At 25.7% G+C, this 14261-nt stretch overlaps 1 protein-coding gene and 1 long non-coding RNA gene across 2 annotated transcripts; one reads left to right on the top strand and one right to left on the bottom strand.

Moving 5' to 3' along the window:
* The first annotated feature begins 4148 nt into the window (after positions 1–4148).
* LOC135931974 (uncharacterized) lies at positions 4149–4919 on the top strand. Its single transcript, XR_010573233.1, has 3 exons — positions 4149–4339; positions 4442–4795; positions 4838–4919. It is a non-coding gene; the product is annotated as an uncharacterized LOC135931974 (long non-coding RNA).
* A 2208-nt stretch (positions 4920–7127) lies between these two features.
* LOC135924815 (uncharacterized) lies at positions 7128–9448 on the bottom strand. Its single transcript, XM_065459937.1, has 3 exons — positions 9288–9448; positions 9015–9189; positions 7128–8288 (listed from the first exon to the last, which is right to left on the bottom strand). The coding sequence occupies exons 1-3, from the start codon at positions 9311–9313 to the stop codon at positions 7128–7130; spliced, it is 1362 nt and encodes a 453-aa protein (XP_065316009.1). The 5' UTR covers positions 9314–9448.
* Positions 9449–14261: the final 4813 nt, after the last annotated feature.

The following is a 14261-nucleotide window of genomic DNA, read 5'->3' as shown; positions in this document are numbered from 1 at the left end:
GTTCAAAAAATAAATTTTAATAATTTTTTTGTGGTAAAAACGTTGGAAGGGAAAAGGCTAACATCTTATATGCAATTTTGAATATTTTTATATCATTCTACTCAGAATTAAATTTCCTATCCAATTATGCTTAGATGTATTTTTTTACGTTTCCGGTTCAAAAAATAACATTTTTGTCGCGAAAACGTTCGAAGGGAAAAGGCTAACATCTTAAGTTTAATTTTATAAATTTTTATATCATTGAACTCAGAATTAAATTTCCTATCTAAATATGCTTTGATGTATTTTTTTACGTTATTGGTTCAAAAAATAAATTAAAAAAATTTTTTTGTGGTAAAAACGTTGGAAGGGAAAAGGCTAACATCTTATATGCAATTTTGAATATTTTTATATCATTCTACTCAGAATTAAATTTCCTATCCAATTATGCTTAGATGTATTTTTTTACGTTTCCGGTTCAAAAAATAACATTTTTGTCGCGAAAACGTTCGAAGGGAAAAGGCTAACATCTTAAGTTTAATTTTATAAACTTTTATATCATTGAACTCAGAATTAAATTTCCTATCTAAATATGCTTTGATGTATTTTTTACGTTATTGGTTCAAAAAATAAATTTAAAAAATTTTTTTGTGGTAAAAACGTTGGAAGGGAAAAGGCTAACATCTTATATGCAATTTTGAATATTTTTAGATCATTCTACTCAGAATTAAATTTCCTATCCAATTATGCTTAGATGTATTTTTTTACGTTTCCGGTTCAAAAAATAACATTTTTGTCGCGAAAACGTTCGAAGGGAAAAGGCTAACATCTTAAGTTTAATTTTATAAATTTTTATATCATTGAACTCAGAATTAAATTTCCTATCTAAATATGCTTTGATGTATTTTTTTACGTTATTGGTTCAAAAAATAAATTTAAAAAATTTTTTTGTGGTAAAAACGTTGGAAGGGAAAAGGCTAACATCTTATATGCAATTTTGAATATTTTTATATCATTCTACTCAGAATTAAATTTCCTATCCAATTATGCTTAGATGTATTTTTTTACGTTTCCGGTTCAAAAAATAACATTTTTGTCGCGAAAACGTTCGAAGGGAAAAGGCTAACATCTTAAGTTTAATTTTATAAATTTTTATATCATTGAACTCAGAATTAAATTTCCTATCTAAATATGCTTTGATGTATTTTTTTACGTTATTGGTTCAAAAAATAAATTTTAATAATTTTTTTGTGGTAAAAACGTTGGAAGGGAAAAGGCTAACATCTTATATGCAATTTTGAATATTTTTATATCATTCTACTCAGAATTAAATTTCCTATCCAATTATGCTTAGATGTATTTTTTTACGTTTCCGGTTCAAAAAATAACATTTTTGTCGCGAAAACGTTCGAAGGGAAAAGGCTAACATATTAAGTTTAATTTTATAAATTTTTATATCATTGAACTCAGAATTGAATTTCCTATCTAAATATGCTTTGATGTAATTTTTTACGTTATCGGTTCAAAAAATAAATTTTAATAATTTTTTTGTGGTAAAAACGTTGGACGATGCTGTAGGGGAGGGGCCTATCGGATATCCTCCCTTAGCGATTTTTAATTGTGGGCCGCCTATTGGGGCATCACAGTTTTTGAGTTATTACTCTTAAGCCAAGGTTATGTTAATTTTATCAGCTATATAATTAAAATCAGATATTATCATCCGTTAAGCGTTATTTTGCGTATATATTTATTGATTATTATCTAATATAAACTAATTGCTAAATATAAAAGCGCCGGTATGAATAATATATAAGTCTGTGTGTTTGTGATATTAAGGGAGGGGGGCGGGAGGGTACGTTCCTCGGGGCCTGTGATGCGTTCCTCGTTGGCTAATAGATTATCTGAGGTGATCGCATCCTCCACGTTAGATAGAATTAGCGTATCATAGAAAATTGCTGGGTCGAATTCCTCTGCCATGCCATCCAAGTTGGAGATGTTGGGCATATCGACACCATCATCCAGGGCATAGCTTGATCGATTGGGGGTAAGCCCTCCACATCGATGTCATGCAGGATATTGTGCGCCGACTCGTTGAGGTCTCATTATATTCTTGGCTGGGACGAAGGGAAACGGCTTCATCAATGTCGCTACTACTGCTTTCGGGTAGGCTCTAATATAATCGATAGGCGGTGATTCCTCCGCGTTAAGGATCGTATGATAATGTGTAAATAATGATGGATCATATATATAATTTTAATAATATAAATATTTACAATATTAAGATGATGCAACAGTTCTTTTTATTATATGTAGTTTTTTTCGATAGTTTTAGCCAGGGATTCGAACCGAACCCGAACCCGGAGAAGTGAACCCGGGTTTTTAGGAAAAAACTCTGAACCCGAACCGAACCTGAACCCCATTTATAAAATTTCCAAAACCCCGAACCGAACCCAAGAATTTTATTTGAACCCGGGTTCAATCGGGTTCAGTGTTTTATTTAAAATCATATATTAATATATGTAAATACAAATATTATATTTTCAAATTTCCAATTAAATGAAGTCTTAATAAATTTTAAACAATTTAATTCATTTATGCCATTTTTAAATTTATTCTCGATTCCTATTGGAGTGTTAAAAAATTTTAAACAATTGAATTAATTTACGCCATTTATTTTTAAATTTTTATCTTATTATTCTTAAAGATTATTAATTAGAAGAAAATGGTTAACAAATCAAAGTAAAAATTATTATATTGTTAATTTAAAAAATTCTAAACATCTAACTTAAAAATTGTTAAATGTAGGGCAGTTTTTGTGAACTTATTAAAATGATTTTAAAATTTATATATGCTAATCATTTATTTTTGGTTCAGTTTAATTTTTACAAGATATTAATGAAGTGCATATTAAAAATGAAATTAAATGTATAAATATCTCTTTTTTAATTCTGAAATCATTGCTATTTAAAAAAATTGTTTTCTTTTTATAGATTTAAGATTAAAGATAAAGTCATATTTGATAAGCATTTTACCCTTAATAAAATAGAAAAAAAAATCAATATGTTCATATTGCAAAGTAAAAATGTCTGGTAATCACTTGTCAAATTTAGAAAGACACCTGGAAAGAAATCACAACAATGAATATTTAAATTATTTAAATGAAAAAACCAAATATCAGGAATTGTTATTGGCAAAAAAACCTAAAATTAATATAGAAACCTTTTTTCCAAAAAAGCATATAAGTATAAATATATCATCTAATGATTTGATGAGTTCTATATTAGAACTTGTTACTGTAAATGGCCGGCCTTTATCAATTATTGAAGATTCGGGATTTCAAAGAATTATAAATCCACTCCTATCTGGGCTCAATTTAGTTATAAACAAAGAAAATTTATCCAGAACTATTAATAAAACAGCCCAATCAATTAGAGACAAAATATCGAGAGAGGTAGAAGGAAAATTAATAAGTTTAAAAGTTGATGCAGTTCAACGACTAGATAGGTCAATTCTTGGTGTAAATATTCAATTTATATCAAAGTCCATTATAAATTTGAGGCTCTTGGAATTGTAGAGCTGAAAGAGAGATGTACAGGAGAATATATAAAAGAGAATATATTAAAAACTTTACTAAAATTTAAAATTAATATTCAACAAATATACACAATTACTTCTGATAATGGTTGTAATTTTTTAAGAGCTATAAAGCTCCTGCAACCTGAAACTGATTATGATATAAGGAGTGAATCAGCAGATGAGGAAAATATGGATGTAAATGTATATAAATATGATATTGATGATATACAAAATACTTTTTTATCAACTATTATATCCTATCCGATTTATAGTGTACGGTGTGCACACACTTCAGCTGGCACTTCAAGATGCTATAAAATTATCACCTATTGTGGAAACCATTGCAAAAGCTAGGAGCCTAAATTTAAAATTAAGACATCCCACTTACCAAAAGTTATTAAAAAATATGAAACTCCCTAAGCCTGTGTTAGATTGGCACAGATGGCATTCAACCCATGATATGTTAGAAAGGCTGATTTTACTAAAATCCAATATCGAAGATTTTTTTACAGAGCAATCTGATTATTTATTGACTGAAGATGGGAAAGAGATAATAACGATTGTTGAAATTTAAAAACCGCTAAAAATCGCAACCAAACAATTCCAATCTGAACAGTTAACACTGACAGATTTTTATGCAGCATGGTTAAGATGCTGCATCGAACTGGAAAAAAATCCAAACCATTTTGCTCAATTACTATATTCTTGTCTTAAGAACAGAGAAGAAAGGTTTATAAAGAACGAAATTCTCTTAGCTGCCATATACCTGGGCCCAAGATACAAGGTTAATTAAAAGCTTAGTAAATTAATTATTTTAGATTTATATTAAAATTGTTATTTTATGAAATATTTAAATATAAACAATATAAATCCTTAAATATTACAGGTATTACTTAGTGATGATGATAAGGTTTGTGCGAAAAAACATCTTGTCAATTTATGGAGACGAATTAAAAGCTTAACAACGCCAATTTTATCTGATGATATTAGTTCCGATGAAGTTATTGAACAAGAAGATGATTTAGAGAAATTGATATAACTTAAAGAAAGGCAGGAGAAAATACTTAAAAGAGGGCCAACGATTGCTGAGAAAAGTATTGGAACAATAATTACTGGATTTAGCGATTATATAAGATTAGATAAGAAGGAAAATATTTTGCATTTTTGGGAGTCTGCTAAGCTGGAACACCCTGAATTATATATTTTATCTAAAATCTTATTTGCTGTTCCTGCAACCCAAGTTAATTTTTCATATTTTCACATATAAATACATTTAACATAGGTTAGCGTTGAAAGATCTTTTTCACATTTGAAATTCATTCTTTCACCACATAGATCGAGGATGAGTGAACAACTCTTGGAAGATATTATGCTAATACGTCTAAATAAAATTTTTAAAAGATACATGACTATATGCTTTGTATTTTTAACTATATTTGCCTATAAATAAAATAAAAAATTTATTTTTTATATCAAATTTATGTCTAGTTTTTTATTATGATTTAAATATAGAATTTTTTTTATCAACTCAAAAATTCTTGAACCCGAACCGAACCCGAACCAAACCCGGGTTCAAAAATATTTCCCTGAACCGAACCCGAACCGAACCCAACTTTTTTTTTATACCCCGAACCGAACCCGAACCGAACCCGGTCTAAAATTTTGTCGGGTTCGCATCCCTGGTTTTAGCCATAAAATATTAATTTAATAATATTTTGTGTTTCCGCTCTTAGCCACGTGGAGGCAACTATCATTAAGAGCTTTTGGTCTTGGTTAAAAAACAAAAAAAAAATACCAAGACCAGGACATAGGAAGGTTTTACCCAATTGAAACCTAAATATGACCTTATGAATTTTAAGTTATTTATTACAACAGTATTTATACATAAAAAGATACAGAATCCCTTAATTTATTTAACAAAACTTTAAATTATTTATAAAGTGATCAAATAACAATACAGCATTATATTTATTAATTAAAATTAAAATATTAAAAATTTCTCGTTCTTTCTGCTTTCTTTTGGCCTCAAAAAACTTAATTCTCTTCCTTTTGAAGTTATTAACTTACTTTTCATTTTTTTACAACCTGTAATTAAAATATCTAATGCTTTCTCTCGTTCATACATATTTAATTCATTCCACTTATTACCTATTTTATACTTCTTAAATTCATCTGCCAAATAAAATTCTCCCATACCAACTAACGATCTTTCTAATTCGTGTCTTTGCATGATTGTAATTTCGTGTAATTTATTTATTAAATTTAAAAGAGGGCAATGTTTCCAATTTGTTATAGATTTAAAAACATGATTCATAGACTCACAATTATTGTTGGTCCATAAATCACAAATTATTTTATTTTTTAAGGGATTATAAACATATTCAAAAAGATTAGATTTATTTAAATAATTAAGAAATTTATTATAATTTAAATTTTCACAATATTTTACTAAGGAGTCCATTCTATAATTAAATGTTTCATCACTATCTGCAAAGACTACACCCTCTCTTGAAAATAATTTAGAAATTATATTATTTATCTTGGTTGCATTCACACCTTGCTTATTTTGTAAAAACGATTTAATATTCTTTTTAAGATGCTGAACACATAATAAATGGGTAGATTTTTCAAAAACTTGCTTTAAACTTTTAATTAAAGATAATTCTTCATCAGAACCGAATATTAATTTATTAATATTTATTTTATTTTTAAAAAAAACGGATTTTAATTCAGAAAAAAATTTAGAAAAGGTAGACGTATCCGAATCCGCATGTAAAAAAATTGGACCTAAAAATATAGGAAAATCACCAGTTTTAGCTCTTCTGACACATTTATGCTTAAAAACTAAAGATGTAACGTAAAGATCGCCAAGATTAAAAGTTTTATCAATACCTATAATGCTCTGATTATCAAATGAGCACATCAATTTTAAATTTTTAATCATAAAAGGAGTGTATAATATTAAAGACGGGACTTTATCTTTATCATGTATAATTACCTGGATAAAGGGGTGGGTATGAATTTGATTAATAATTTCTAACATATTATCTGCAAAATTAGGATAAATTTTATTTGATAAATTAATTTTATTTTTAATATTGTATATTTGTTTAATATTTCTTGGTGAATTAAAAATATTATTATTTCTTATTAAATCATTATATATAAATCTAGTAGGTTTTTGCATATTTATAGAATTTTTAATATTATCAATAACACTAGCTGGAGTGCGAATATAAGAATTATCAGATTTTTTTAAGTTACCATGACTAGCGGGCCCTGGATAAGTCCCTATATATTCGACAAGAAAACAATTATAAAAAATTAAATGTGATGATTCTATCATTGGATAAATGTAACTTATTTTTCTTTTAAAATTTTTAGAAGCCTTTAAAACACTGTAATATCTATGTAAAATTGCTATTTTATTTTGATCAGGGCGTGGTATGATTAATTTTAATATTCGTTTATTTTCAATTTTAGTATCTTTAAAAAATTCATTATTTTTATAAATTAAAGGTCCTATTGTATGATTTTTTTCAAGAATATAATAAGATTTTAATAATGGAGATTTAACCAGTCCAAGGCCCACAATCATCAAAATAAAGAGATTTAGTAGAGTTATTATTATTTTTATTAATTAAATAAAATTTATTATTTTTACAACCTCCAGGTATGTTTGATAAAATATCTTTTGGATTTTTTAAAATATTTATAGCATCTAATACATTTAAAAATTTACCGTAATTTTGATTATTAATTATAATTTCATTATTGTTTAAATTTAAAATTTTATTAATTGAAAATTTTTCCGCAGATGGATCGTAATTATTTAATATTTTATTTTTAAAAAAGTTGTCACTTATATTGTCATAAGATAAATCTTGATTAAACTCATCTGCATAAGAAATTGTATTTATATTATTAAATGGTATAGATAATGTTATATCTGAATCAGAATCTACACAAGACATATCGTTATTATTTTCATTAACAACAAAAGTATCATTTTTTATATCATTATGAGGTAAAGATAAAGTTGAATCTAAATCGCCTAAATTATAATTATCATTAACACTTAAATCAGAAGAATTATTAAAAGATAGATTTTTTATATTATTAATAGGTAAAGATAAATCAAAATCGACGAAATTATTCTCTATTATTTCATAAGATATATCTTGTGTAGACTCATCTATAATAAAGGAATTATTGTTTTTATCATTAAAAATATTATCTTTCTTAATCTTTACATCTTCAAAAGGTGGTTGGGCCGATAAAATGGGTTTTAACAAAGCAAAATGGTTAAATATATCATTTAAGTTATAAATTTCAGAACAACTGGACCACATTAGTACTAATTTAGACGGGGTTTGTTTTCTAACACCCCGTCCATATATTTTCATTGTATAGGGGTTTTCCATTAAAAGATTGCCATTAACAGGAGGATAAAAAGTAGAAATTGGTAAATTAATGGCAGCACTTATAGCGTATAAATGCATTGTCTCGGCCCAACCTCCTATTCTTAAAATATCACTTAATAAATTGTCATAACTACTTATTATAATATAATTACTAATAATGATTTCATACATGGGATCTTTGGTGTCGTATATATGTCTAAAAAGAATCATTTCTATTCCGGCCACAAGTCTGATGTATAGATGATACTTTTCATCTCCAAAAAGACCCAAAGATACAGCTCTATATGCACAATTACCATCTGAATCAACCTTTTATAAATGAAATTTATAATTACATATGGGTAATATAATATATAAACTTAATATTTAGTTGATGTATATATAATTACCGTCTTAAGTAGCTAGAAAAGCTATATTATAAAAATCAGGGTTTCGAACCGAACCGCCATACCGGAATTAACCGTTATAATTTTATGAACCGTTACCGTAGCCGAACCGTTATAAAGAAAATATAAAAAGAGCGAACCGAACTGTTATAAATATTTTAAACCGGTTTAAACGGTTCAAAACGGTTTTAAAAAATAATTAATTTTAAACCATTAACCTAAATTTGAAATTTGAATTTTCCTTGAAGAAATTTTTTGCCATACTTTTAGTTTCTATTCTGCAATAAAATAAATTTGAAAAATGTCGTTTTGGCTCAGCTATATATCTCGACCCATTAATAAAAATATCTATTTGATTATCGTAGTTAAATTAAATAAGAAATTATAAAAATATAAATTAAAAAGATTTTTCTCTAATATTAATATATATGGTTTATGATTAAATTTTTTTTAAAATCAAATTTATAAGAACCGGAACAAACCGATAAGAACCGTTATAAATTATAAACCGAACCGAACCGAACCGAACCGATATGAATTTTTTCAAAAAAAACCGAAATGGAACAAAACCTTTATAAAAGGGCAAAATAATAATATATAATATACAAAAATAGTAGTATATAAATAGTCATAAATTATATTATATTACCTTTAATGGATTATACCGCGTAAGTACCTGAGCTTGTGTCAATCTTAAGATCTCTTCAGCTGTTGTATCTTGTGTGCCAGTAAATTGAGGGAAACGATGGGGTAAAGACTCTCCGTAAGCCGAAATTTTAGTCAATATAGCATTGGCATTATCCTCTGTTGGACATCTAGATAATCTTAAAGAAATGATGAAAATTTTGGTATTTAGAAAATAAACCCCGAAAAAATTATATATAGTATTTATTATATGAAATATAAAATTAATTTTACTTACTTATTAATTAATTTTTCAATATCCATAATTAATAAGGATAGTAAATTTTTAGGTAAGCCAGTTAAGGAATATGGAAGGATGCTAATGGAGTCGTTTTATTGTTTTATTTTTTTTGTTTATAAATTTAGAGTTTTTATTGTAAGAGAATAAATAAAAAAACATTTTTTTCAGACGGATAATAATTAAAAATATGAAAGAATAATTATGTCGGTGATTTTGTATGGAAGTAAATAATATTTTCAACAATTTAGAAAAAAAAATTATAATAAACAAATAAATTAGAATCGAATAATGTTTGAATTCGTACGAATAATAAAATCTACCATTGCATTCGATTCGAATAATTGAAATTAATTTTCTTAATAAAATCTTACTCAAATATATTGACAAATTTTTTTATTGTTAATTTGATTTCAAACAGAAGGTGGAAATTTTTTGGGATAAAATGACAGGGCTAAAATACCTGAATTTTACGAAAATATTTGAAAAGGTTAATAAGATGGGGAAATAAATGATTTGGGATATCCCTTCAAGTGCCTATTTGTCCTCTATATTATTACCCAACATTCATAATTAAATGAATATACGGTAATTAATATAACTTTCTCTCCCAGAAATAAGAACGCTAAAATTCATTATGTATAGTGTTGGTCGCACAGTAGGTTTGTTATGATTATATCAAATTCATCCCAATCATATCAACCACTCTTGGCACCTTCGGCAAACTCGCCTTAGCATTTTTCAAAAACTTAGGATCACAAATCAGCAAACTCTCAGAAGAACCACGAGAGGGTTTTTTTCTTCGTCAACGATTATCCATAGCGATTCACAAAGCTAATTATATCAGTTTCTTCTGAGTTTAATGATATAAAAATACCTAAAGTTAAACTTAAGATGTTAGCCTTTTCCCTTCCAACGTTTTTACCAAAAAAAAATTATTAAAATTTATTTTTTGAACCGATAACGTAAAAAATTACATCAAAGCATATTTAGATAGGAAATTTAATTCTGAGTTCAATGATATAAAAATTTATAAAATTTAACTTAAGATGTTAGCCTTTTCCCTTCGAACGTTTTCGCGACAAAATGTTATTTTTTGAACCGGAAACGTAAAAAAATACATCTAAGCATAATTGGATAGGAAATTTAATTCTGAGTAGAATGATATAAAAATATTCAAAATTGCATATAAGATGTTAGCCTTTTCCCTTCCAACGTTTTTACCACAAAAAAATTATTAAAATTTATTTTTTGAACCGATAACTTAAAAAAATACATCAAAGCATATTTAGATAGGAAATTCAATTCTGAGTTCAATGATATAAAAATTTATAAAATTAAACTTAAGATGTAAGCCTTTTCCTTTCGAACGTTTTCGCGACAAAAATGTTATTTTTTGAACCGGAAACGTAAAAAAATACATCTAAGCATAATTGGATAGGAAATTTAATTCTGAGTAGAATGATATAAAAATATTCAAAATTGCATATAAGATGTTAGCCTTTTCCCTTCCAACGTTTTTACCACAAAAAAATTATTAAAATTTATTTTTTGAACCGATAACGTAAAAAAATACATCAAAGCATATTTAGATAGGAAATTTAATTCTGAGTTCAATGATATAAAAATTTATAAAATTAAACTTAAGATGTTAGCCTTTTCCCTTCGAACGTTTTCGCGACAAAAATGTTATTTTTTGAACCGGAAACGTAAAAAAATACATCTAAGCATAATTGGATAGGAAATTTAATTCTGAGTAGAATGATATAAAAATATTCAAAATTGCATATAAGATGTTAGCCTTTTCCCTTCCAACGTTTTTACCACAAAAAAATTATTAAAATTTATTTTTTGAACCGATAACGTAAAAAAATACATCAAAGCATATTTAGATAGGAAATTTAATTCTGAGTTCAATGATATAAAAATTTATAAAATTAAACTTAAGATGTTAGCCTTTTCCCTTCGAACGTTTTCGCGACAAAAATGTTATTTTTTGAACCGGAAACGTAAAAAAATACATCTAAGCATAATTGGATAGGAAATTTAATTCTGAGTAGAATGATATAAAAATATTCAAAATTGCATATAAGATGTTAGCCTTTTCCCTTCCAACGTTTTTACCACAAAAAAATTATTAAAATTTATTTTTTGAACCGATAACGTAAAAAAATACATCAAAGCATATTTAGATAGAAAATTTAATTCTGAGTTCAATGATATAAAAATTTATAAAATTAAACTTAAGATGTTAGCCTTTTCCCTTCGAAGGTTTTCGCGACAAAAATGTTATTTTTTGAACCGGAAACGTAAAAAAATACATCTAAGCATAATTGGATAGGAAATTTAATTCTGAGTAGAATGATATAAACAAAATTGCATATAAGATGTTAGCCTTTTCCCTTCCAACGTTTTTACCACAAAAAAATTATTAAAATTTATTTTTTGAACCGATAACGTAAGAAAATACATCAAAGCATATTTAGATAGGAAATTTAATTCTGAGTTCAATGATATAAAAATTTATAAAATTAAACTTAAGATGTTAGCTTTTTCCCTTCGAACGTTTTCGCGACAAAAATGTTATTTTTTGAACCGGAAACGTAAAAAAATACATCTAAGCATAATTGGATAGGAAATTTAATTCTGAGTAGAATGATATAAAAATATTCAAAATTGCATATAAGATGTTAGCCTTTTCCCTTCCAACGTTTTTACCACAAAAAAATTATTAAAATTTATTTTTTGAACCGATAAAGTAAAAAAATACATCAAAGCATATTTAGATAGGAAATTTAATTCTGAGTTCAATGATATAAAAATTTATATAATTAAACTTAAGATGTTAGCCTTTTCCCTTCGAACGTTTTCGCGACGACAAAAATGTTATTTTTTGAACCGGAAACGTAAAAAAATACATCTAAGCATAGTTGGATAGGAAATTTAATTCTGAGTAGAATGATATAAAAATATTCAAAATTGCATATAAGATGTTAACCTTTTCCCTTCCAACGTTTTTACCACAAAAAAATTATTAAAATTTATTTTTTGAACCGATAACGTAAAAAAATACATCAAAGCATATTTAGATAGAAAATTTAATTCTGAGTTCAATGATATAAAAATTTATAAAATTAAACTTAAGATGTTAGCCTTTTCCCTTCGAAGGTTTTCGCGACAAAAATGTTATTTTTTGAACCGGAAACGTAAAAAAATACATCTAAGCATAATTGGATAGGAAATTTAATTCTGAGTAGAATGATATAAAAATATTCAAAATTGCATATAAGATGTTAGCCTTTTCCCTTCCAACGTTTTTACCACAAAAAAATTATTAAAATTTATTTTTTGAACCGATAACGTAAAAAAATACATCAAAGCATATTTAGATAGAAAATTTAATTCTGATTTCAATGATATAAAAATTTATAAAATTAAACTTAAGATGTTAGCCTTTTCCCTTCGAACGTTTTCGCGACAAAAATGTTATTCTTTGAACCGGAAACGTAAAAAAATACATCTAAGCATAATTGGATAGGAAATTTAATTCTGAGTAGAATGATATAAACAAAATTGCATATAAGATGTTAGCCTTTTCCCTTCCAACGTTTTTACCACAAAAAAATTATTAAAATTTATTTTTTGAACCGATAACGTAAGAAAATACATCAAAGCATATTTAGATAGGAAATTTAATTCTGAGTTCAATGATATAAAAATTTATAAAATTAAACTTAAGATGTTAGCCTTTTCCCTTCGAACGTTTTCGCGACAAAAATGTTATTTTTTGAACCGGAAACGTAAAAAAATACATCTAAGCATAATTGAATAGGAAATTTAAATCTGAGTAGAATGATATAAAAATATTCAAAATTGCATATAAGATTTTAGCCTTTTCCCTAATCCAGTACTCACAATATCGTTATACTTACTATCAATTTAGTTTTGAAAAAAACTTAAATAGAATATACATATAATTTTAAAAATTCCATTATTTTAAAATAACCAAATATAATTTAATTAAAAATATAAATTAATGAAATTAAATAAAATTATAATCGCAATTTATTTCAAAGAATTAATAAAAAAATTGAAATATTATAATCCATTTTTTTAAAATAACCAAATATAATTTAATTAAAAATAAAAATTAAAAATTAAATAAAAATAAAAATAAAACCGCAATTTATTTCAAAGAATTAATAAAAAAATTGAAAAGATCTTAAAATTTCCATTTTTTTAATATATTATATTCCATTTTTTTAAAATAAATAAATATAATTTAATTAAAAATATAAATTAAAAATTAATAAAATTAAATAAAATTAAAACCGCAATTTATTTCAAAGAATGAATAAAAAAATTGAAAAGATTTTAAAATTTCCATTTTTTTAATATATTATAATGTAATATTATTATAATATTTTTCTCGTAAAAAAAGCAATAAATCAATCAAATTACACATTAATCATTTTCTTTGTTATTTTTATTTTCAATAATATTTTTTAGCCTTTCGTATCATGCAGCCTTTCGACTTTTAGACCTTGCGGAAAAAAATATATATTGAAAAAAATATATATTGAAAAAAAAATATTAAATTTAAAAATAAAACAAATTAAAATATAATTAATTTTAAAAAATTATTAATAATATAATATTACAAAAATTACACATTGCCTGATTTAACCCGGCAATGTAATTGCCGAAATAACAAAATTACCCTGCCTACCACTACCTCACATTGCCGAAAATATTCCGGCAATGTATACATTGCCGTATATTTCACATTGCCGCTAACATATATAAATATGTTATTGTAAAAAAATATTTGCAAGTCAAATAATTTTATATGCAAATAAATTAAAAATATGAACATGTTTACCATCATACACAACACTGCAAAGCCTAGTAAACATAACAGTAGCGTACGCAGGAATTTGGTGTGGGGGGGGGGGGATAATTAAAATTTTTTAA

The sequence above is a fragment of the Gordionus sp. m RMFG-2023 genome, chromosome 1 (assembly GCF_954871325.1).
Source record: "Gordionus sp. m RMFG-2023 chromosome 1, tfGorSpeb1-WG-v2, whole genome shotgun sequence".
NCBI lineage: Eukaryota > Metazoa > Nematomorpha > Gordioida > Chordodea > Parachordodidae > Gordionus > Gordionus sp. m RMFG-2023.
Note: the sequence above shows the minus strand (reverse complement) of the source record. Positions and strands in the feature narration are given on the sequence as shown.

Excerpts from the sequence above, each read along its gene's own strand:
- LOC135924815 (XM_065459937.1), bottom strand. The coding sequence starts at position 9,313 with ATGGATATTGAAAAATTAATTAATAA. Across the intron at positions 9,190-9,287 it reads ATTGAAAAATTAATTAATAA|ATTATCTAGATGTCCAACAG; the intron begins GTAAGTAAAATT and ends CATTTCTTTAAG. Across the intron at positions 8,289-9,014 it reads CGCGGTATAATCCATTAAAG|GTTGATTCAGATGGTAATTG; the intron begins GTAATATAATAT and ends CATTTATAAAAG.